General features: G+C 32.5%; 1 protein-coding gene across 1 annotated transcript; it reads left to right on the forward strand.

Moving 5' to 3' along the window:
* Positions 1-244: 244 nt before the first annotated feature.
* On the forward strand, positions 245-14,332 carry LOC142974047 (facilitated trehalose transporter Tret1-like). The gene is made up of 3 exons (XM_076116153.1): positions 245-436; positions 10,068-10,197; positions 10,640-14,332. Exons 1-3 carry the CDS (start codon positions 290-292, stop codon positions 11,890-11,892), a joined length of 1,530 nt encoding a protein of 509 aa, XP_075972268.1. The 5' UTR covers positions 245-289; the 3' UTR covers positions 11,893-14,332.
* The last annotated feature ends 12,741 nt before the right edge of the window (positions 14,333-27,073 follow it).

The following is a 27,073-nucleotide window of genomic DNA, read 5'->3' on the forward strand; positions in this document are numbered from 1 at the left end:
GATTGGATTGTCTAATTGTATCTTTATCGGCAGTCGTTCCAATGTAGTATATTACACGGCGCCAGTTGACATCATACTAAGTACCGAAGGGACAAAGCTCTCGACCCTGCAGTTCAACATTTGCAAAACCAGTTTCCAAAACCTCTGCATCTCATTAAGCTTAACGATCAATGTCCGTTTAAAAATATAAACAAGAGTCATTACTCGAGTGAACCGAGTTGAATTGAGTGCTTGATAAGATAACATACAATCTGTAAACGTTCGGTGGTTCATAAAGTCGTAGTTTCGCATGACAAGTGATGCAGTGTCGTTGAGACAGTTAGACATGGATCACGGAACAGTGCCCGAGTTGGAAAAGTTGAAAAATGGAACGGAGAAAGAAATTAGTGAAAAGAATGATGAATATGTTAATCAACCTTCGCCGTTTAGAAGACAGGTGTGTTGAGTGATTTTTAACGTTAATTTTTTTACTCGTGGAAAGGTTTTTCGGTGTTAAAATACACCCTATGTGTTAATCCTTGTTGTAAACTATCCGTGTGTCAAATTTTATAAAAATATAATTAGTAGTTTTTGCGTGAAAGACTTACAAACATATATAAATCTTTACAAACTTTCGTTTTCATAATATTCAGTAAAATGATGAGGAATTCATTGGGTTAGTAAAATATAAATTAAGTGGAATATAAAGCAGTTTAATAATCAAGAGTTAGGGTGTTGAACAATGGATATTTTCTTCTGAATTTTCATATTATCTAGATCGTTTCAGTTAGGTGTATTAGTTACGAAATAGCCGGATGAAATAATTAAAATTGCTTCACTTACAGGAGTGCAATTAATACGTTATACTAATTGACTTGTATCTGCGTGATCTCTTTTAATTTTATATCATTGCAGTTTGAGGCCCTACGATTTTTAGGTCAAGAGTCTGTTTACTATGACCGACTGTATGAAACGATTTATAACTAGAAATAATATTTTCTAGGCTGAATGAAATTCACAATCAATATTTTATTTAACGTTAATTATTTATCGGAAAAGTAATTTTTTAAATAACTTTTTACCGAGAGTTAATCTAATGATTGTTTGTTTGAAGAATCGAGAAAATATTTTTAGCAATCCGAGCATTTTTTTTCTTAGTGCGTTACTTAAATTAGGTTCCAAAATAAGACTTTTTAAGTAATATTAATACTACGCAAACATTTTAAAATTTTAATCATCTCAAGCGAACACACGTTCAAAATGCGTGCGTTACGTTTCAAGTAAAAAAATACAGGTTTGTAATAAAGATTGTGAGATCAGATTACGAATTAAATATTTTAGTAAAACCAATATATAGATTCTGATAAAGATAAAAACTGTTTACTAAGATTTTAATATAGGTCATCTGCGAGTCACATTGAGGCAATATAATAGATTTTTTTCATCTTGTTTTAACACAAACAGTGTTGTTCTTCTATCATTTTTATTCTGAATTTATATAAAGTATATATTATTATTATTTTGTATATATTAAGCCTAAAATTTGTTAAAAAACATTTATTGGGGGCTTGCATGCGTGGTGAACTCAAGGCCTAATACCTTCCTCGTTTGGGAGGAGACCCTTGCCCTTCAGTGGGACAATAATAGGTTAAAAAAAAGTTTAAGTAAGTATATGAATTTATTTCGTTTATCTTTAACAAATACGGATGAAAATAATTTCCTGAATAAAGAATTTTATGACGCACATACGTGTATGAAGGTAAGCTCGTAATCCATTGAAGTGATAGGATAAATAATATGTTTTCTTTTATCTTTTGAGACATAACTCGTTTTATTAGATAGTGCCAGTTAGTAGGTTTTATTTCATAGAGAAAGGTTAAGTCGTTCCCACTATCTATGGCTGATTATTGTGTTAAGGTTTTTCCATTACGTACTGTTACCAAAGTCTTCACAACGTCGGGGCAAAAAATACTATGACATGATAGTAATTTTAGTTGAACAGCTATAAAAAGAATGAGTGTAATTATCTGTTTAAAGAATAAAGAAATAATTCTGAAGAATTTTATTTTATCCGAAGGAGTAATTATTTTTTACTTGAATTGTAATTTATTGTAATTTAATTATTTTCTTGTAATAAATTGTAATTTATTATTTTCTTTAATTGAATTGTAAGTTATTGTAAGATTTATCTAGAGACTAGTAAGGTTAATTGTGCCGTAAGCAACACCAAAACGAAACAATACTTCAAACAAATTCCTAAATTGACGTTTGGACGATAGAATCTCGATATTATCGCATCGTAAAAGATGACCACACTATTGTATTTTTCGGTTATCGAAATAAGATAAGTTTTAGCATAAAATATTGGCTATTGATAATATTATTGGGTCATTCACTCTCGTTAGGCATGTCACAGATTATGATCGCATTAGAGGTCACTTTTAAACGAATTAATGTCCATTTATTATTTATTAAAAACACGAGCCTTAGGTAAACTAGCGTAAGATTGAAGATGTGATTAAAATCATTCTAAATATTGTATTTGTTGTAGATACTTATCTAGCCGTATAATTTGAGTGATAAACATATAAGTAGAAGAAAATGTATTAAAATCAATTCAACGATTCTTTTGATTTAATATTTCTAGGAGCCACTAAAGTTTAGGCAAATACGTACATTTGCGAACACTTTATACCATACTACTACAACGGACTACCGGAAGAACAGTCATTATTCCCATAGTATGTTTCAATAAATATAAAAGTAATATAAATAAGTAGGTATATACAAAGTTAATCTTTTGTGTTGATGATATTCTTAGGATTTTATTTCCAAGAAACATAATGTGACTTTTAATAACGTAAATATGTTACCTGTTTCTTATCAAACTACTGTATTTACAAATCAATTAATACAAGGCGCCTAGCACATATTTGTTTCAAGTATGTGAGATAAACAATTAAGTAATTAAATAAATAGTTGATAATTTAAATATTTTACACTCGGGTCATGTCGGTCTATTCTCCTCTCAAACATTCTAATGATTCTTTTGATTATGACGTAGTTCGCACAATGGGTACTTGAAATAACATTAAATTAGTACTCGCAAAAAGTTCGTCTTATATGCTCAGGCTATGTTACTTTTTTTGTAAATAATTTCAAAATTCCAATTATTACAGACTGAAAAATTTGGTCAGGTATTCATTTGAAACTAGAAGGAAAATACGAAACTGTGACGTCACTATACTTACTGTACTTTTGTACTAAATTGCGTTTTTGACATTTTATAAGGAGTTGAAGCTGGTGTCAAGTTCCCTATTGTATTGGCTTAATTATAGCTATTTAACTAGTTGTTTGTGTGGCTGATCGGTTATGTTTTTATTAATATGTAAATGGAGCCTGTTGTCCTTAGGAACTAGTTGTGATTGCCTCTTACTACACGTTTTAATATTCGTTCTTTAAGAATATTTAACTGTGCATTTAAACATCTGTTTTTATGGTCTGATATGCGTTGAGCACAAACACTTGGTTACAATAATTCCTCGATGGAGCAGTGCTATTTGATAGATTTTTACAATTACTGCCGGAATTTTCTTAGAAGTCAGATAGGTAGAATATGATAACGTTTTACGACAATAGCCCCCTAATTGCACGTGACTTACAACATTAAGGAAAATCGTGTGCATATTTTATAATCTTCAAAATATAACATTGCGTATATATTAACAAGCGTGATATAATAAAAAATGCACAAACTTAAAGATAGCTATTACGAAACTGCATAGATAACTTTTATTATTCTGTATGGGTCATGAACTTTAGATAAATAGTATCAAGTTCATTTGGTCAAATATGATGAGTAAATTTTGAATCCGCAACCGTTCTCCTATGACCGGTTCGCCATTGGACTGTTCGTCGACAGGATGATTCATTTATTTCCTTTTCCCCAACAGAGTCTTTCACCTATGGACATTGCGTCGACCAGATTTTCATACAAAGTCGATAGGTAGCTGGCAGCTATCTAGATAGTCGATAGTAGTTGGACGTTGCATCACTTCTTTTTCAGCTCTCGCTAGTCGTAGTAGCTACTGTAGCAGTCTAAATAGAGATCTGATGAATCGTACAATAAAAATACAAAAAAATATGTTTTCCTGGAGAACTCCAACATAACAAGAAATTATCTTAACTAAGGAACAAGGGGGCTTAAGTATTGCAATGATTAATTGATATTATGTACATAGATCATGATTGTCAAATCAAATGATAAGATCACTTGTTTTGACTAATTAATTATTAAAAATTGATAAAAAAATACTTAAAAAAAATTTAGTGATAAACAAAAGTTTTATTTCTTTCTTAAGTTTTAAAGTTTTAATTGTTTCCTTTAAAAAAAGCACGCCGGTAGCCGACTAAGGTACCTGCGGGTATTAAGGCCTAGCTAAGGGAAATTTGTAATAAAATGAAGAATATCCAATATAATCAACCAATTTTAATAATAATCAGTCATGTACTTATATTACTACAAAGTTTAAACAAAAAATAGCTTCTCTAGCTTAAAACTAAAACATTATATCACTTTTAAAAAAACGCAGTCTTTAGGCCTTATTATAATAGGGTAGGGTAAAAAGGCCTATACTATAAACTATTCAAAAATCAACTTAAACTACGTAAATTGGTATTCTTCACATCAATAATCATTAACATAAGGCAATAGAAAGCATAGTAGTCTTAATAAATTAAATAAATTGTCCTTATTCGCATCCATCAGGACATTGAAAATCATCAGTATATTCTGCAGTCAAACCGACACATTCTTCGTGGTACCACTTAGAGCATCGCGAACATTGCCTCATAGCATCATCCATTCTATCTTATTTGCAAGCATGACAGTACCGAACATTTTTTTTTTGTGATTTATTTTTGTCAGATCGCCTTCTGACCACAATGGTCGTTTGGGAGGCATCGTGACTGTAAGCACTGAAAACAATAATAAATAAATTGAAAATATAAACCACGTATATACTACCCGCTAACAAACATTTTTAAAACACGCTCCTACTTATATAGCAGTTAAAAAAGCAGGAGTATAATAAGGCCTATTGTTAAATTTTATAGGCCTTAATATCCGCCAACCACCTATTTACAGAAAATAATAATAATATAATTTTTATAACTACAAGTCGCTTAAAACGGTAATCTACGGACAAGCATACATTAATTAATAAGCGGACAGTCAATACAGATTTGTAAATATGATATTTTCTAAACAACTTACGTTTTACTGGAGTCAATTTTTATAATTCGTGCTGCTGAACCGCACTTCTGAATTACTTCGACGATATTTGCGGGGGGAGAAGTGCAAGAGTGCGTCCGCCACTTCGCAGCGACTCGTATACTCTCTGAGCTTGTGTGACTGTAATCTTGACCGTCAACTACTGTTTTTAGTACGTTTTTTGTTATTTAGGCCTTATTACCCGACAGGCCTTAATACCCGCAGGTACCTTATATCACCAATTCTCCCGAACTGAAGACACTTACAAGTGAATGATACGCAACTGTCAGCATCATCACGTCTCTTCCACGCATGCCTATGGATTTTGAAAAGCCAAAAAAAGCTTAGGCATTCTAAAAATACTATCTATCGAGAGATCACATGCACATTACATCGAGATACGTCCGTGATAATGAATTGCAAGTAAGATTTCGTAATCCAGAGCATTACTTTATCAGTTATCGATGTTATCTTTGTCATTGTTATCAGTATAGTAGGTACACGTGAGACGCTGCAATGAAAAGGGTCAAGTGTTTTATAGCCATAAATCCGGATACCATAAAAAGTACCTTAGATATCAATGATATAAAAAAAACTACTGATATCAATTTAAAATATTTAATGATTGCTTTTTCATAATTTTAGGATGGTTTCGTACCTTAGGTAGGACAAAGTATTGTAGGATTTTGCTGTTGCTAGTAATATGACCAGTAATTAGATAATTTACAATCATGTGCATAATATCTGGTTTAATGAGTTCTATGTCAGCTTTCTATACACAAAACGTATTGTTTAACTTACAATAGCCTCTCAGTGCCGGACTTTCCCGTAGACTTGCAGAACTTCAAATGAAAAAACGAAAAAACAAAAAGATAAGCAAGTTTTTAGATTAGGTTAGATTTTTGTTAGTCCATAGATAAAATTCTTTTAGATGTGAAATAACTTTTATCGAAGATACGTCACATATGTACATTCATGCGGAAGGTGTGAGTTGAGATTACTTATCTCAATACATTGACATTTATACTAAATTTCTTTATTTTTTTATGAATGTATTTTGTTACACATTCGTTTAATTACTTTTTAAATAATAATCACCCAAAGCTTATGGAGTCCCTCCATAAATAATTGCATTGGTGATATTCGCTTTAACTATGATACACGCCTTACACCGGCAACAATGCAATGCAAACGCAATTAACTTATATTACTATTCTATTAAGTAATGATTTATCTTTGTTTAATATAATAAGCAATAATTTGAACTTTGCACATGCAATTCTAGTTAACACGCGTTTACTATCATATTGTAAACAATTGAATCAGCTGTTCTTTGTTATAACGGAACGAGATACAGATACTTGTATAAGTTAGAATATGGAACAACGACCTAATTATGCGTAAGCTTTGGGTGATTATTATTTAAAAAGTAATTAAACGAATGTGTAACAAAATACATTCATAAAAAAATAAAGAAATTTAGTATAAATGTCAATGTATTGAGATAAGTAATCTCAACTCACACCTTCCGCATGAATGTACATATGTGACGTATCTTCGATAAAAGTTATTTCACATCTAAAAGAATTTTATCTATGGACTAACAAAAATCTAACCTAATCTAAAAACTTGCTTATCTTTTTGTTTTTTCATTTGAAGTTCTGCAAGTCTACGGGAAAGTCCGGCACTGAGAGGCTATTGTAAGTTAAACAATACGTTTTGTGTATAGAAAGCTGACATAGAACTCATTAAACCAGATATTATGCACATGATTGTAAATTATCTAATTACTGGTCATATTACTAGCAACAGCAAAATCCTACAATACTTTGTCCTACCTAAGGTACGAAACCATCCTAAAATTATGAAAAAGCAATCATTAAATATTTTAAATTGATATCAGTAGTTTTTTTTATATCATTGATATCTAAGGTACTTTTTATGGTATCCGGATTTATGGCTATAAAACACTTGACCCTTTTCATTGCAGCGTCTCACGTGTACCTACTATACTGATAACAATGACAAAGATAACATCGATAACTGATAAAGTAATGCTCTGGATTACGAAATCTTACTTGCAATTCATTATCACGGACGTATCTCGATGTAATGTGCATGTGATCTCTCGATAGATAGTATTTTTAGAATGCCTAAGCTTTTTTTGGCTTTTCAAAATCCATAGGCATGCGTGGAAGAGACGTGATGATGCTGACAGTTGCGTATCATTCACTTGTAAGTGTCTTCAGTTCGGGAGAATTGGTGATATAGTCGGCTACCGGCGTGCTTTTTTTAAAGGAAACAATTAAAACTTTAAAACTTAAGAAAGAAATAAAACTTTTGTTTATCACTAAATTTTTTTTAAGTATTTTTTTATCAATTTTTAATAATTAATTAGTCAAAACAAGTGATCTTATCATTTGATTTGACAATCATGATCTATGTACATAATATCAATTAATCATTGCAATACTTAAGCCCCCTTGTTCCTTAGTTAAGATAATTTCTTGTTATGTTGGAGTTCTCCAGGAAAACATATTTTTTTGTATTTTTATTGTACGATTCATCAGATCTCTATTTAGACTGCTACAGTAGCTACTACGACTAGCGAGAGCTGAAAAAGAAGTGATGCAACGTCCAACTACTATCGACTATCTAGATAGCTGCCAGCTACCTATCGACTTTGTATGAAAATCTGGTCGACGCAATGTCCATAGGTGAAAGACTCTGTTGGGGAAAAGGAAATAAATGAATCATCCTGTCGACGAACAGTCCAATGGCGAACCGGTCATAGGAGAACGGTTGCGGATTCAAAATTTACTCATCATATTTGACCAAATGAACTTGATACTATTTATCTAAAGTTCATGACCCATACAGAATAATAAAAGTTATCTATGCAGTTTCGTAATAGCTATCTTTAAGTTTGTGCATTTTTTATTATATCACGCTTGTTAATATATACGCAATGTTATATTTTGAAGATTATAAAATATGCACACGATTTTCCTTAATGTTGTAAGTCACGTGCAATTAGGGGGCTATTGTCGTAAAACGTTATCATATTCTACCTATCTGACTTCTAAGAAAATTCCGGCAGTAATTGTAAAAATCTATCAAATAGCACTGCTCCATCGAGGAATTATTGTAACCAAGTGTTTGTGCTCAACGCATATCAGACCATAAAAACAGATGTTTAAATGCACAGTTAAATATTCTTAAAGAACGAATATTAAAACGTGTAGTAAGAGGCAATCACAACTAGTTCCTAAGGACAACAGGCTCCATTTACATATTAATAAAAACATAACCGATCAGCCACACAAACAACTAGTTAAATAGCTATAATTAAGCCAATACAATAGGGAACTTGACACCAGCTTCAACTCCTTATAAAATGTCAAAAACGCAATTTAGTACAAAAGTACAGTAAGTATAGTGACGTCACAGTTTCGTATTTTCCTTCTAGTTTCAAATGAATACCTGACCAAATTTTTCAGTCTGTAATAATTGGAATTTTGAAATTATTTACAAAAAAAGTAACATAGCCTGAGCATATAAGACGAACTTTTTGCGAGTACTAATTTAATGTTATTTCAAGTACCCATTGTGCGAACTACGTCATAATCAAAAGAATCATTAGAATGTTTGAGAGGAGAATAGACCGACATGACCCGAGTGTAAAATATTTAAATTATCAACTATTTATTTAATTACTTAATTGTTTATCTCACATACTTGAAACAAATATGTGCTAGGCGCCTTGTATTAATTGATTTGTAAATACAGTAGTTTGATAAGAAACAGGTAACATATTTACGTTATTAAAAGTCACATTATGTTTCTTGGAAATAAAATCCTAAGAATATCATCAACACAAAAGATTAACTTTGTATATACCTACTTATTTATATTACTTTTATATTTATTGAAACATACTATGGGAATAATGACTGTTCTTCCGGTAGTCCGTTGTAGTAGTATGGTATAAAGTGTTCGCAAATGTACGTATTTGCCTAAACTTTAGTGGCTCCTAGAAATATTAAATCAAAAGAATCGTTGAATTGATTTTAATACATTTTCTTCTACTTATATGTTTATCACTCAAATTATACGGCTAGATAAGTATCTACAACAAATACAATATTTAGAATGATTTTAATCACATCTTCAATCTTACGCTAGTTTACCTAAGGCTCGTGTTTTTAATAAATAATAAATGGACATTAATTCGTTTAAAAGTGACCTCTAATTTGGGTTTGAATGTATATGAAACAAAATGAATTTAACTCACATAAATTACTTTCCAGGCTGTATTTTATGTATAGTATTAAGTATCTATTTAGCTTTATTTAAGGCGCGATAATTGCCTGAATTTTTATTTTTTATACACTTTGTAGTTATTGTTCGTTGTTAACTTTGAAGTAATTTCGTTTAAAAATGTAGAATACACGAAGATATAAAATATGATAATTGGCTTAACCTGCAATAAAATATTAAATAAACGTTATAATCTTAAAACAAAGCGGCCATTAATTCATTATCATGTGATCTTTATTGATAAGAAAAAAATATTTTTCTACGTCAAGTATTCAATTCTGGGTCAACCCAGTGCTTTTTCTGTGAATAAATATACCTGAAATAGGATGAAACCAAACCATGACTGAATATACTGTTCATATAGCGAAAAGTTGGTGTATCTAGTACAATACTGACTGCTTACAAAACCTGCTAAGACTTAATGCATAAGATATATAAATAATAATTTATCCCATTCCTATGTATATAAAACAATGTTTTAATATCTTTGTTTCAGGCGATCATCTCATTCGGAGTATTCATGTTGACTTTAGGAGCCGGTGCCACGTCAGGCATCTCGGCGATTATGATACCACAGTTAAAACATTCCCGGGGCCATATATCTGTCGAAATGGTGTCTTGGATAGGTACGTATCAAATACATTACATACAATATTATATTTTAACATAATAAAATAATAAAAAATAGCAAGTGGTCGACGGTTCGAACCCGAGGCAATAAACCAGTGACTTTTCAAAGTTATATATATGTGTATTCAAAATAATTATCACTTGCTCTAACGGTGAAGGAAATCGTGATGAAACCTTGTATGAATAAAAAAATTGTTTTACAAATTTATTGAGGGCACGCAAAAGTCCCCAACCTGCACGTGGTGAACTCAAGGCCTAACCCGTCCCCCGTTTGGGAGGAGGCCCCTGCCTGGACAGTAATGTGTTAATTGTACATAAACTACTAACAACATTTTTATTACAACAGTTCTTTGCCAAATATCCCAATATCCGCAGTTCACATTAGCCATAAAATTATATGATTTATGTGTATAGTAAATCAGTATTTTTTATTTGCAGCTGCAATGTCATCCCTGGCTCTGTTCTTCGGTAACTTGGTCTCTGGATACCTAATGGAAAGATTCGGAAGAAGAGTGTCACAATTAATGCTGGCCGTCTGCTTCGTTTCCGGCTGGCTCATCATCGGCTTCTCCAACGACATTCTATACTTAATATTAATAGGAAGATTTATTACTGGACTCTGTCAGGGTTGGCTCGGACCTCTGGGTCCAGTGTTTGTAGGAGAAATCAGTACTCCAGCCCACAGAGGATTCTTCTTAGCCGCTCTGTCTCTAGGAATTGCTGTAGGAGTCTTCTTGGCTCATCTTTTCGGTACTTTCTTGCATTGGAGCACAGCGTCATTGCTCTGTGGATTATTCCCTCTTACTGGTGGAATCATCGTCTACTATGCACCAGAATCACCAGCTTGGCTAGCTTCTAGAGACAGAATAGACGAGTGTATCCATTCCTTCCAGTGGTACAGAGGAACAAGTGTAGCAATGAAAACGGAACTTGACAAAATGTTGATAGACATGAGAAATAAGAACAAGAGCCAAAGCAAACTCCAAGCTCTTAGCGCAAACATCAAGAAACCAGAATTTTACAAACCATTGCTCATCATGACTGTATTCTTCATCATCTGTCAGTTATCAGGCGTCAATGTAGTGTGTGCTTACACAACAGAAATGATGAAGGAATTGATGGGTCATAGTACAAATTCGTCATACACTTACGCAGCTATGTTAAGTATTGACGTACTACGATGCGTGTCTTTGGCCGTTGCGTGTGTGTTATTGAGGCGATCGGGACGAAGGCCAATGGCTCTATTCAGTGGAGTCTTTACTTCGTTATCATTAATATCATTAGCCTTGTATTTATATCTACATAACGTTAATGTGATACACCACATGTCTCCGTTCATATCGCTAGGTTTGATGGCGTTTTACATAGTAGTTTCTAATATGGGCGTGTCTTTATTACCTTGGAATATGGTAGGAGAATTATTCGCTGTAGAGACTAAAGGAATTGGATCTGGTATCAGTGTGATGATGACGTCAATAGCGTTCTTTGGAGTAGTCAAATCTGCACCTGCGATGTTCATAGCTATAGGCCACCACGGTACTTATCTGTTCTATGGATTATCAACCTTATGTGGTACTATATTTTTATTCTTCTGTCTACCTGAAACGAAGGAGAAGACTCTATTACAAATAGAAGAGTACTTCAGGTATGGAAAAAAGAAGGACACTAAAGAAATATCAGCAAATATATAATAGCCATTGTTTATAGATAATATCTATGTGGAACTTGAAATCTGATCCTCTGATATACAGGGTGATTGCGTAAATTGTAAATAGGCAGATAGGCCAGATAATAAACGTCTGTCACTTGTTTTAATATGGACTTAGCAAATAAGTGTTTTACGTTCTTATCAACCAACTTGCGTAAGATAGAATATTTAATGTAGTTTATAAACAAACGAATTTTAATGTAAATATATTATATAGGTACGTGACTTAGATGTATGAAAAGTTGTAAAGAGATTCCTGAACTAACAAGCTCGTGATATGAGAAATTGTAGGCATTTATTGATTAAATTACTTAATTCATGTTGAATGTTATTTATTATCATTATGGTGAGATATAGAACGAATAAGTAGGTTTGTAGACTTTGAATATGTGTAATTGTGTAATGATTATAAAATATAACATTGTGCAATAGTATTTAATTTATTTGGTGATAAGTTATACCGTGAAAAGTTCATTGTCGTTTGTAGAATTATGCTATTCTGTGAATCGTTTTTTAAATGAGATTTGCATTTTGATGTCATGCTTAGGTGAAAATTTGGTACGTTCTTGTCTTTTTCGTATCGTGGAGTCTACGACCTTTGAAAATGCATGAAAGCCTGACCAAGGCCGATGTAAGTTAGTCGAAACGACGGGTAAACTAATGGAAATCCTTAAATTCTCATCATTAAGACCCTATGCTAAAATACAGTTAGGATTGATTATAGATTTTCCTTTCGTACAAAATGTTTCGATAGCAACTAGATAATATGCATCGATCGTTATCACAGAAAAATCTATTATTATTCTTGATATTGATGTTTAAATCTTTATATTTATATTAAAAATGAAGAACATAGTTACAATAAGTTACATGATCTTACGTAATTCATCAATGTCATTGAGATAAAATTTATGATAGTTCGATTATTCGTTCGTGTTAAGATATGCGTGAATTTTGGTGCGTGTCGTAATAACCACATCAAATTTCCACATACCATATATACGTGTGATTAGTAGATAATTATTTTGGGTCTATAGTTAAATTTGGTAAAATTAATTCCTAACAAAAAAATGAAGCGGATAGCGTAAGCGTTCGTCCTTAGCTAGTTCTATGGTACATTTCGTGAAAGTAGTTTCAGTATCTTTGCCATGAAAGTGTTAAACTTGACTGCCTCCGTGGCGCAGTGGTTAAGGTCGCCACGCCGATACCATTGCGTCGGGAGGTCGTGGGTTCGATTCCCACACGGAGCAATTATTTGTGCTGTCCACAATTAATTGTTTCGGGTCTGGTTGTGCTTTGTGTCCGTTGTTTGTATGTTTGTAAAAGTCCCCGCGACACAAGAGCAATTCTTAGAGCGGGAGTTATCTTTTATAAAAGAAAGAAAAGAAAAGAAAGTCAACCTACAAGACACAATTATTTAAAATTCTTATATTGATGGAGGGCCCCGCCCAGTCTGCCTGTAGTTAAGCTACGTATGAGATAGACAGACTTATGCATTTATATAATCAACTATTTAAGTGTGTCTATCAATTGAACGTTATTAATATAAGTTTCGAGTGCAGTCAACAAAAAAATACATTTTGTTAAACTCACTTAGTAATAAGGAAGACAAATAAACGTCATATTTCACACAAAATAACTGTAAAATCATCACATATAAGCATAAAGCCAATGCTCACAGTGATAGTTTTGTACAAATAGAAGATAAGTTTGCTATCAGTTCGAAATGTGTTTGCAATGCGTCTGCGATTCGCCAACTAGGATTAAAGATCATTTGTACTGATCGTGCATTGTTTTATGGGATGTGTTAAGAACAGATTATGTAACAAATATGACAGTATTACATAACTGGCCTGTTTCATCACTTCTACATAAGCATTGAAAAGAATAAGCCGGTTTCATTAACGATTAACGAAAGAAGATCGATTCTCTACTATTATCGACTACCGATAACCGGCTAGCTATTGATAATTTTTGCACAAAACTCTATTTAGCGCCTCTACCGGGCTGCTTAAGAACTATTTTAAATGTCAAACTCTTGATATTCGACAGTACCGACAGTAGAGACTTGCACTACTGCTCTATTACGATTGTCTATGTTATTATTTGTTCAAAATTACTAGACTATCAAGAATAGACCTATTCCTATCTAAAGATTGGTTATTGAAGTATTTGATCGACAGTTTGTTTGTCAAAGGTTGTCCATTGAAACTGGTCGATTGACAATATTTCGTAAACTATCTAGCATTTTATCCATCAGAGTATCCGTCACTTATCTGCAAGTGATGAAAAAGGCCTTAACCATTGTTATATATGTAAAGAGATAAAATACTCTAGTGATTGTAGAGAAACTTCTTGAATATGCGAATGTTGATATTGTTTTCTAAGAATTGAGAATGATGAAATAAATTATTATCAATTGATGTTTGTTTTTTGTTCTCCCACAGATAACGCGGAATACATATATTAATTAACACAAGATGACTAGTTACTGTCACTGTATAAGTTTTAATGTACGTAACCATTTTTTTTGAGCATTATTTCTTATCGTTCACGGCTGAAGCAACCTATTTTAAATTATAAGCCTACAATAAACCACTCATATAAGCCTTTATTTAATTAGTAAAAGCCTGAACCGAATCCCCATTTCTACGATTAAATTATAATTCCTAACTAGCTGACTCGCGCAACTTCGCTTGCGTCACATAAGAGAATCACAATTTTCCCCATTTTTGTAACATTTTTCACTGGTACTGGTACTGCTCCTATTGGTCGTAGCGTGATGATATATAGCCTATAGCCTTCCTCGATGAATGGGCTATCTAACACTGAAAGAATTTTTCAAATCGGACCAGTAGTTCCCGAGATTACCGCGTTCGAACAAACAAACTCCTCAGCTTTATAATATTAGTATAGATTTCCAACGAAACTAAACTGCTTTACAACTTTACGTGTAACCAACAAGAACCCTGAAATATACAGACGAATTGACCACCTCATCCTTTTTAAGTCAGTTAAAAACAAACACTAATATGAATTACGGCATAAATGAACATGTCTACGAACAAACGACTTAATAATACGTTTAATAAACAACTTAATATTCTTTGGCGGAACTAATTAATTGATGTAAGACATTAGCACTCGAGTGTCCATCATTGAACTAATAAAAACAGCAGGTCAATTTCACAGGCCGTTAAATTCGAAGCAAGTGGCACGCGTCGCGGAAACTGTTCCTTCCACACGTGGGGACAGTTTCGCTACATCTGCAGTAGGTTTTTAAAACGTTCCCACGTCGGTATGACATGAAGAAAAAACCAGGAACACATCTGGAGACTGGAGTCAGCTATTTTTAGATTTGTTTATGAAGTAAAGTGTGAGGAACTTGTTAATGAACTTGAGTGCCGCTTGACTGATGTTTGGAGAGTACTACGTTATTATTATTAGAGGCCAGAGATATAACTTTTGGATAAATATCGAATAGTTATGTGGAGATAATTTGGGCAGAACTTATTGATCCCATTTTAAATTTGAGTTTGACCATATGTCACACTGGTACGTTTGTAATTCTACTCATTCTTAAATTACAACAATGTTAATTTATTCATTAATTACTATGTAAGTATAATTAATAAAGTGATAAAACACATATTGACAATGTTCCCAATTGTTTACAATTTATTACATGTGATGCTAGTTTTAAAAAAGTGGGAATTCTATATTTTTACAGCTAATAAAACTCACAGATATTCTTCTAAACTGTCGAATAACAATTAATAAAATTTTACATACGATTCTCAGCATTCAAATTTAGATTTTCAAACAAAGCTTTTAATATAAAATAAAAGCCAATAAAACCACCCGTTATCTATTAAAAATAAAACATGCACACCAAATTGCCTTTATTTTCATGTCAAGTAGTTCCTGTGCTTTACTTTATCCCGTTCACTTGCATATCATATCAGAGGTAAAGGGCAAAGAGCGGAACGAATATTTTAATAATTTACAATAGGACACGTGGCTGAACGGAAACCCTGCACGTGCTATCAATTAGAATCGGAATAGATAAAAAAATGAAGACAAAAATGGGAGGAGTCTTGACTATAAAGTAGTTTGAAAGCGAAATCATAAAATAGCCCTTTTATTTGTTTAATGAAGGGTTAGAGAGTTTCACTTTTTGTTTATTATTTACGAAATGGTTGTTAGGATGTTTGGTCGTAAAAAAAAAACTATTTTCTTCACAAACATGTTTTATTAAAAATGTTGTAGTTGTATTTTAATTAATATGGTACATAGTCCAAGCAGTAATAATAATATATTTTATGGCTAATCGCGAGTATTCACTAACACAGTTAGACGTTGTTGACAAGCTTTTCTAGTCGAATAAGAAGACTGGCGTTTGGAATTGTGGAGTTGTGATGAAATTGACAATTATATTATCTTTGTTTCGAAGGGAATAAAGTTGGCTGTAATTTATGTACATTTCTCTTTAACGAGTGTTTACACAAATATGCAAAGAATTGTAACTGCATTATTATCATACACATTAAAAACTTTATACCCGCAATATTACGCAATTAGATCAACAACGGCACTTCACATCTTTATTGCAGTCTGTCCAAAATTAAATAAAGCATTGATAAAGACTTGTAGATCTGTTGAGCTGTTCGGATTTAGATACACTGATAAAAGTAAGCGATTGATGTAATAGTCTTATATCGAGTTGCGTAGACGGTACGTATGAACGAAGTATGTGAAATGGGCTTGTGCAGCCAAAAGTATGATAAGAAAACCAATCTTGTAGAAGATTGAATGCCAACTTGTTCAATATTTTTTTAGAGATTTCTAAAAAGAAAGAATGGTTAACTGCACGTTTGTTATAGTGTTTAAGGTGGTAAGCTCGCCGCAATAACCATAGAGCGGAGTTTGGTGGGTTTGAATTCCACCCGCGAAGAATATTTAGGTGTTAAGCAAAGGTACCTGTTCTGAGGCTAGTTGTTATTTTATACCTGTAAGTATGTATTCAGAAGCATATAAGTAAGTTTATCAGTTATTTCGTTACCATAGTGCAAGCTCTGGTTGGTTTGGAATCTGACGACCGTGTGTGAGTTATGCAATTGATAATTCCAGAGCCAACTTTTGCAGCACATATTGTTACTTTATTCTTAACATCCAAATAATCGGAATTAAATCATATTACTGAAAGATTTATGATAGCACTAATCGAGCACTCAAAACAATTAGCGTGTCCATTAAAACTAAACTAATTAAGTTATTAAAATTATAAATTTATTAATTCTGTAATTGCTTGAAGAACGAGTTTATAAACCTTTTATACTGTTTTATAGAAGGACCATAAATCACCAATGTTACTGTTTTCACATACATACATAATATTAATTAATTTTATCCGTAACACTAGAAAAAGGTGTATGAAATAAGCCTGCATTTCGCCTTTTATTCCGAACTGGGAGAGAGCATATTGCCATATACCGAGCACGTTATCAAAGTCTGGACTATTATCGAGAAGAATTTAATATAAAAAGAAAAAGAGCAATAGCACTAAAACTAAACTTGGGTATCGAAGCCCGGACCTCGTGGTTAGCAGTCGGTAACACTACCGACCGCTCCACACAAGTAGTCATTAGGCAGTTACTATTTTTTTCATTTGAAATAGATCACACTAACGGCCAGTTTCTTCATCAAAAGTAACAGCCAAACTATAGGTGTAAATTAAAAATGACAGACAATTTTTTTCTTCACTATCTTCACGAAATAAATGTCAATGACAGCTGTTACTTGAGATATATGAAAAAAGCACACACAACTTACGTGACAAAAGCTCTATTTCTGTGCCGAAAAGCTTGTAAATTTTCCAAATGCTTACTTCACCCATATTTCCAGACAGACATAATATATCAAACATACTACACAGTTCGTTCTTTGTTTACATACAAACAAAGTGAGCCGTCTGTCAATAAAATGATACCACGTGCATTATCAAGTGATGTATCATGGATGTTTCTCAATAACACGCATTTAAACTTATCTCAATCAGTGAGTCAGTGTTTGTCCAGATTTCTTGTCTTACAAGCTGTTACCCATGATTTCGTTTGCGTAAACAGATTTCCCGGGGTAAAAGGTATCACATGTCCTAATTAAGTTAGTTAATTGTCTGTGTACCATATCTGGTCTCTGCCTACTGCTATGAAAAAAGGGCGTGATTTTACACACAGACTGCAATAATTTGTTGGAATTAAATATTAAAATCGATTACATTTTTTTTTGATGGAATAAAATGCATGCCATTGTGTACCAAGTGGTCTTCTCTGGTCTCTGTCCATCTCTATGCGAATAAGGCGTCATATTATGAATGTATGTAACATGCATGCATCAAATTACAGGGATCTAAAGGTATGCATATGTTCAGCGATTCTTGGGGCTGTTTGAACGTACATAGGTAACCCAATTCTCATCAGAATCTGTTTATTAGTTTGACATGACTAAATAACAAACATCTATGTCAACATTCGAATATCCTTCGCATTTTATTAGTCTTTTAATAAAATGAGTCATTGTTTGTCTTACTAATGCTTATTAACACGAAATATTGTCTAGAATTACTCAGAGATGGATATCTTTATGAGATGTTTGTTTTGCAATATACTTTTTATTTCGTCTGGTTAAAAGATAAAGTTGAATAGTGATCTAAATTGTTGTAAGGTGATTTACCTACATGTATTCCAAGACTATGATAAAATTAATACGTAGTGGTATTTTTTTACACTTTTCCGTTTTTTGTAAATGAGTTTGACTAACTATGTTTATTAAGATCACATATTGTAACTACGACATACATTTTGATAACTGTTAAAGCAATAAAAAAATCAGGAAAATGGCGTTACGAAATCATACTGAAACGTTTGGAAAAAAAGAATTAATAAAACGATTTTAACTTTTATAACTGAATAGAGACTCAGTAAGAAAGTTGGTTTCACTACCATACGCTAAAATTGATTTCACGTCTTTTTTCTATAGGGGTAGGCGAAGACCAAAGAACGCCATTTGGTACGATCCTTACAAAACTTCCCTTGCCTTATTCGCATCCATATAGTCATACAGGACCGCCGGTAAATAATAATATAAGACAATAATAAAAAACTTAATATCAGAAAAGTACTTTTCCTATTAACTGCACGTTTGGCGCAGTGGTTTAAGCGGTCACCTCGCCGCAACAACCGTAGCGCCGCGTGTGGTGGGTTCGAATCCCACCCGGGACAAATCTTTGTGTGATAAGCACGAGTATTAGTTCTGAGCCTGGATGTAAATGTATCTATATAAGTATGTATTTAGAAGTATAATAAGTATGTTTATCAGTTATTTGGTTACCATAGGACAAGCTCTGCTTAGTTTGGAATCAAATGACCGTGTGTGAGTTGTCCAATAATATTTAAGATTCTATAAAGAATTCGAATACGTTGTATTATTTCACAGTTATCCATACAAGAAATATTCCTATTACGGAAGCGAACTATACCAACCTGCTTTATAAATAAAGATTATAACTTCGCAACGGCCACACAAATATTTATCAAGTTCCTTTATCACTTTTATGATACTTTATTGTTACTAATTATGTATAAAACATTTCCATTGATAGTTGTTTATCAAAGTTCCGACTATAAATATCTCCTGTTATATTAACCTATGAACTGCCGAATGTAAGAAACTTTTGTATATTACCTAATTGTTTTAGAAGAATGATTTTATAATTCTCTATATTACATCATTATCTAAGTCGCTATTTTTAATTTTTACTTTTTATGTTGGTTCTTATCGTATCTTATCCTCCCATCTAGGCTCGCGTGGTCTAGGACCCAAACTAGCCTAACTTTGTTGGTTCGACCTACCTTGTTCAAGTTCTTTATGACATTCAGTACAAGTCCTAAGTTTACTTTAAAACAGCAAAGAGCTTTAATGGCTGCTTGACTGTCGCTGAGTATATAAATGACGCGATTTTTTTATATCTCGATTTAAAATCGTTCATGTTGGTTAAATATAGCATGTATTACAATTAGATATCGTTAAAACAACCTTTATGCTTTTTCAAATTTCACTAACACGATAACAAAGCTTATGATACTTAAAATTAAGGGTAGATAGACTTATTTTTACTCCTACTGAATAAAATCTGTTGTTGGGTTATTTCACTAGAATTTATAACCTGAATTACATGAACCGGGTATTAAGCCGGGTATCAAGCTAAACCTCTGATTGTGAATGAAAACTATCTCTACACCGGAGGCACATAATTTTAATTTTACTATACTTAAGTTACTTTTAACTTTTTTACTATATTTTTATATACTTAAGTAACTAATAAACTACTGTTTCCTAGTAACTTAAGTACAGTAAATTATTATGAAGATTAGTTAATGTAGTTGTAAGTATATGATAGCGGTCTATTAGGTAAAGAATAAATAAATGAGTAAAGTTCATTGACACAAGGGTCAACAACGTCTTGTGAAGACGATTTCAATATTATGAAGGTCAGGCAGTAAGACGATCTGTGAACTAAATAGAACATATTTTTAACAAACAATAAAATATATTTTGTTTACTTTTTTACAATATTTAGATCGTAAATATTTATGAATATAGAGACAAAATTCCACTTAATTCAGGACAGAGGGTCAAAGCTTTGTTTTCAGAACGCTATTTGTCGTATATTATTTTTCATGATTGTGAAATAGGTACTGCGCATAAAAGTGAAAGACTGCGAAAAAATGCGTAGAATATGCGTATTCCTTTTAAAAAATATATAATTCTGACGATGTTGTTTAAAATACAAATCTGATATTTTGTATTATTTGGTTGCCTACGAGTTTATGTGAAGGGGAATTCAAATTATTGGATTGATTTTTTTGCATGGCAAAAAATTAAAATCGTTATGCCATTTTGAACCTCTTGCGTTTTAGATATTGATTTCTTTATATTTGTAGATAAGTTACAAAGCAAGTAAATGAGAACTTATTTATATGAGAGTTGTTAAATAAATAACTACAGTTCTTACATTTAGCAAGATATTATTCACAAATTACTCACTATTACGCGATAAAATTACCAAATCAAATTTTCCACCCCATGATAAATATTAGAAATGTTCAGTAAGCGTGGTGGTTGAATTATTTAGTGTGCACACGTGTCGTGTGGGACACATGTCTGATGAACGTGCAGTGTGTGTAGGAAGCAAGGTTGACGGGCGGCGGGCACCCGCCACCCACCGCCGCGGCATGTGCACGCGCATGTGTACTGTACTGCCCGTGATTCCGGTAGTACACAGTTTTTAATATTTAAATTATGAGTTAAATGTATTTTTTATTGTTTTTACACATTCATAAAATTTTATAAAAAACTATTTGGCGATTGATATTCATCATAATGCTCTAACAGTGCTTAACTTAACACTTGCTCTAACAGTGAACGAAAACATTATGATGAAACCTAGCCTACAATTTGTTTAATACATTTCTTAAAGGCATGCAAAAGTCCCCAACCCGCACTTGGCCAGCGTGGTGGACTCAAGGTCTCAAATTGTGTGATAAAAGTATGGTAGCCATTAATAAGAGTTCTCTGACCACTCTTATTAATTGTTATTTCTACTGCTACTCGTACTCGTTCTAATTTTTTATCTTTCAAACCGACGTTGAATTTATTAATTGTAGTTTTAGTAAGAGTCATTATATGCCAATGTTTTATGTAAATAAATGAGTAAGTAGATTTTTGATAATGATTCTAACATTATTCTTTTATTCAGCAATTGTCAAACAACTAGGTATATACACACCCACAGTGTATTAATTGTAAGCTGATTCAATTGCATATGCAATCGTGATAATATTGCACAAAAACTGATTAGTTAGTAAAGAAATAAAATAATAAATTTAATTAACTATAATAAAATTATATTGTACCTTTTATCATATCGGAACAGCTGATTTCATTTTCCTGTTGCAATAGGCTAGTAAGAATAACTAAAACTAGATAAGAAAATCCGTATTATTAAGGGCTTTGTTAATTAGAAAAATGTAGATAGATAAATAAATTTTACCTAGTTTTCGACAACTCGTACAACAAGATGAGTTGGTACTGATATACCAGATAATATCACGCCTGTTATACTCGAAAGTATAGGCGGGTGTATGAAATACACCCGCGTTTCGCCGTGAATTAGAAAGAGCACAACACTTTGTCCGGGCTGGGAATTGAACCTGGGACCTAGTAGACAGCAGTCGGATACACTACCGTCCGCACTTCAGAAGCAGTTAAATCTATATAACTCATAAACATATTATTATACTTTCGAATACATAAGTGCAATATTAATAAAAAGCCTTTATTCAGAACAGATAACAGTATTCATCGCACTAGAATAAAATCGAAGTAGGATTTAGTAATATTATCATTCACCTAATATTACGTAGGTAGTACTTTTTACTTAGCACGTATTCAGTCTAATTTGTTTAACAAAAAAAAAATGTAATAGTTTTTTACGTTTCTTTACCGCGTTTGTTTGATGACTTTCCATAATTCCCTAAGGTCATATGAGGTCACATAAATATTAATTTGCATTGTACTAGTTCACACTGTCTCGGTGACTGACTTGCGTTTGCATAAATCCATTGTTCAGTTATTTTCATTTTGCGCGTGATTTTCAACGTACATTGGACTTAGGAAGTATGACGGGAATGTTTGTCGCATAGTTATTTTCTTTTTTTCTAAAGGCTCTTATGTCATTATTACTAAATAGTTTTTTAAATCCAATACGGTTCCAGTGCTGGGCAAAGGCCTCTCCTCCCAATTAATTAAAGGAGGCCATAAATCCACCACGCAGTAAATATTGCAACGCGTTTTTTGACCCCTAAATAATAAAAATAGTACTTATATAAAGTGGCAAAGGAATCTTTAAAACACCAAAATCTTGTTGATGAAAAAGTCATTTAATTAGTAAAATTTATGAGAAATAGGCCAGTTAGTTGTCAATAGAGTAATAAACTATGTTTCGCAAATATCTTTATGACTTTCTGAACGAGCTACTATTATCGGTCATTGTTTTATCTACCTCTATAAAGTATTAGAGGTACTTTTCCTAGAGATTAATAGAATAATGATAGCAATTCCCTCTATAGCCTATCTGCTGACTTTTTATTTCTTTAAACCTAACTTGGACAGCGTGGTGGACTCAAGGCCTCACCCCTCTCTCGTTCGGGAGGAGCCTTTGTCCTGCAGTGGGACAGTAATGGGTTAAAAAAATCTAACTTTCTTATACTTATCTTATATCTTAAGAAAAAATAAAAATAAATTACACACAAATTTCAGTCAACTAATCCCGAGTTTTGAATTATCGCGATTCTCTACAGTGGATTCTATGAAATATGGAGAGTTTGACATTTAAAATGTACTGCAAAATATGTAGTTCTTATGGCGCCCGCTAGAGGTGTTGATCAGATTTTCGTACAAAATTGGTTGATAGCTAGCCGGTTGTCGTTTGTCGAAAGTAGTAGGGAATCGCACCTCAGTAGGTACTGAATGCAGTTTCAATAGTGGCACCTTTGTTTGAAAAGTTATGCATGTACAATATAAAAATTAAAAAAATAAATAACAATTTTACCACGTAAAAGTCCCAATGCTGGATAAGGGTTCCCCTACTGTAATAAGGAAGATGTTAGGGCCGAAGCCACCAACGCTGGCTGGGAACGGGTAGGGTCTAAAATTTACTAAACTGACGTTATAAAGTTACTATAAAATTATTAAACAACTGTATTACGATACAAATCACATAATATGTAAGACGATATACACTTTGACCTTACAGTCTAGTCTACTGTAGCGTATTGTAGATTGTAACTAGTATTGACTGAAAGTCAGTGCCCTTTCCACTCATCTATCGACTGCATTGTGTACTTATCTCTGGGTTAACGGAAATGTTCACGTTTATTGCATGTCTGGCTTAAAATGTACGATCTGATTGGGTGTTCGCGTTTTCTAACAAATGAATAGATAAAGTATTACGCGGAATTAAAATTGTTAATGGTGTAACGCGGGTGTATATCATGAAACTCTGCCTACACTTTAGGGTATAAGAGGTAATATGTTATGCTTGTACATATTTAATATTGGGTACATTTAGATAAATAGATTTTCTATGAATTAATGCGGAAAATTATGCTTTAAAGATTTTTTGACGGTACATCTAGCAAGCCGCCATTAAAAAATATAATTTAACATAATTTTTTTTTGCTATGTTGTGTTTCAGTTTGGTGTCTCAATGCTTTGGATTATCGTTGTATAAAACGTCAGTAAGCAAGATCTCTAACCCATATTTAAACATCGCCAAAAGAGGAAATGAGTGTACATATTGCAGGTATAAAATAACATAAATATTAAAATTTCTATGCTAAGCTCTAAAAGTAGTACGTACTAGCTGACCCGCGCAACTTCGCTTTCGTCACATAAGAGAGAATGGGTAAAATTTTTCCCCGTTTTTATAACATTATTTACTGGTACTCTGCTCCTATTGGTCGTAGCGTGATGATTTATAGCCTTTCTCGACAAAAGGGGCTATCTAACATTGCAAGAATTTTTCAAATAGGATAGGATAGTTCTTGAGATTAGTGCGTTCAAACAAACAAACAAACTCTTCAGCTTTATAATATTAGTATAGATTAGTATAGATATAAAAAAAACATAAATATAAAAAATTTTATGTTAAGCTCCAAAAATAGTTGATATTTTTATGTAAAGTGGTGCACCGGATAGCATACATCCGTGCAATACCACATGACTGTTTCTATTTTAGATTTAATTGGCTCCTGTTATGCACATGACAAACGCACTGTACCTGAACATTTTACTAACAACTGTTGTTTAAGCTATTATTGCTCTCCAGTATTTAAATGCTTTGACACAGTTGTTAAAGCGGTCGTCACGCTTCAACCGTCCAGAGGTGTTGAGTTCGATTTCCATACACCTAGAAATCTAGTTCTACTATGTGTCTGTTGTTTTGTGTTTTTGTAAAAGTCCCCGCGACACAAGAACAATCTTAATCTCTTTTACCAGAATATTAATGCCGGAGTTGTTATGAAAGTAAAGTAAAAGAAATGCGAAAATTACTAGATAGTCAACAACGGTTTGACTAAATCCTGATGAATTTTATGTGCTCACATGTTATGAAAGGTTAATAGAACATTTGGCAATCAAATTAGTTAATAATTGGTGCCAATATTGGACAAACAATGAAATGGTTTATAATTAGAGGGCAGTAAGTAAAGGTAAATTCCACTGTAACTGCGATTCATAATGAATCAATTGTTGTGCATTACTATGATTCTGCATTTTTGTTATTTAATGCAATGTTAACTTAATACAGCAATGCAGTCAATAGTTACTATATTAACCAACGTAATTATACAAAAGTATAAATACACAACAAACAGGTTTATTATCTGTTGCACGTCTTATTTAAACAAAAAAGCGCGAAATAGTGCATAATTTTGTACTCTCTTTCTTTTAGGCTATTCGTCCCATATTATGGTGAGATTCAGACGAGATAAAGAGAGCAGTTCTTGTATTCTCCCTCCAGTAGGTATATGAATAGTAATATGATTTTCAAAGATACTATTTTGACGGATTACTATCACGCACTTATGCCCCGTTTCTGAGTAGATTTAGCGGTAGTTTATCTATTCAATAGCTTTTTTTATATTAGTTTAAACGCTATTGAATAGATAAACTACCGCTAAGTGTAGCTCATAAACCAGGGTTAGTGAATTTCCGTATATGAATAAGACATAAATAAACTAATTTTATTCTTGCCGTTGCATTACAGTGCAGGATGTTCTAACATATGTTTGCACAACTTCATCTCAAATTGAATTACACTAATTACACAAAAGCATATGCCACCGTGACTCAAAGTTTTTCTGCAGTTAATTTGTTGTTTTTTGTTACAATCTGATCGCCATATGGTTTGAGACGCATGCCGTCTGGCGCTGTTCGTCTCGTAGCAATTTCACTGTCTACTATCTCATACAATCTGGCCTCGCGTCGGATGCACCAGATATATCGCTTTGTAGTGCTTTTGTTTTTAAAAGAGTTTTATAGCTAGTTGAGAGGTTTTTGGAGTTTTAGAATGGCTGGTAAAAGAGACTAAGCAATAATGTGATTGCTATATTTTATATCTTCGTGTCGTCTTTATATGGAGCATTGGCTGTGAATATTTACAGGGAAATTAGATTTATTCAAAAAACGCTTGAAGCGCTCATAATACATTTAAATAACTGCTAGTTACTCATGTGAAAGGCTTAAGTATTATAGTCCATAAACTTAGTAAAAAGCCTTGTAGAAAAGTTTCGCGGCTGCCAGAGGTATACTAAGTTTAAAATTAGTAGCTGACGGTAACTACTTTTTCTCTATCTTGGAAATACATACAATTATTAATTATAATCTTTATGAATAAATTGTGCATATTAAGAACTGCGAAGGCCTCCTACTGTTTTGTCGGAATATATAATCTGTCATAAAGAATGTTCTAGAAGATAACAAAACTATTTAAAGGTCAAGCCCTTTTCAAGGTCTTAACAATTATGATAAATATAAAACATAAGTTGCCTTGAAAAATTGATTGTGTCTATTAAAACTTAATATTTTATCGTGTTACATAAGATATGGAAACTGAAGGTGAATTAATTAAGAAATATAATAACTTCAAGGTTAATTTAGTTTAAATAATGATTTTGTAATGTATTATTTAATTTTCTTGTTTGCATGTTCGTTATGTCAAAATGTACTGATCAAACTTACTGAATGTCAAGATTGTGTCAAATTATTATGAAAGATTAACATTGCGAGAATTGTTTCCACTGTCTTAAGTTTTGAATATATAAATATTTGATTGTGTTTATTATTTTTTGTATTGTTATTTCTATTTAATTTTGCTAGCAATTTTAATACTTACAACAAACAGAAAAAACCATACAGTCAAATTGAGAACCTACTCCATTTTTGAAGTAGGTTAAAAGTATGTGGAACTATTAATAATAAACTCATTAAAAGTTATTAATTCTGCAAGGTGATTACTACTAAGCAAAAGTATATTTTTTACT

The sequence above is a fragment of the Anticarsia gemmatalis genome, chromosome 7, assembly GCF_050436995.1.
Source record: "Anticarsia gemmatalis isolate Benzon Research Colony breed Stoneville strain chromosome 7, ilAntGemm2 primary, whole genome shotgun sequence".
Taxonomy (NCBI): domain Eukaryota; kingdom Metazoa; phylum Arthropoda; class Insecta; order Lepidoptera; family Erebidae; genus Anticarsia; species Anticarsia gemmatalis.

Coding starts and splice junctions, on each gene's coding strand:
- LOC142974047 (XM_076116153.1), top strand. CDS start 290: ATGACAAGTGATGCAGTGTCGTTGAGACAGTTAGACATGGATCACGGA. Junction 437..10,067: donor CTTCGCCGTTTAGAAGACAG/GTGTGTTGAGTG, acceptor TCTTTGTTTCAG/GCGATCATCTCATTCGGAGT. Junction 10,198..10,639: donor CGAAATGGTGTCTTGGATAG/GTACGTATCAAA, acceptor TTTTATTTGCAG/CTGCAATGTCATCCCTGGCT.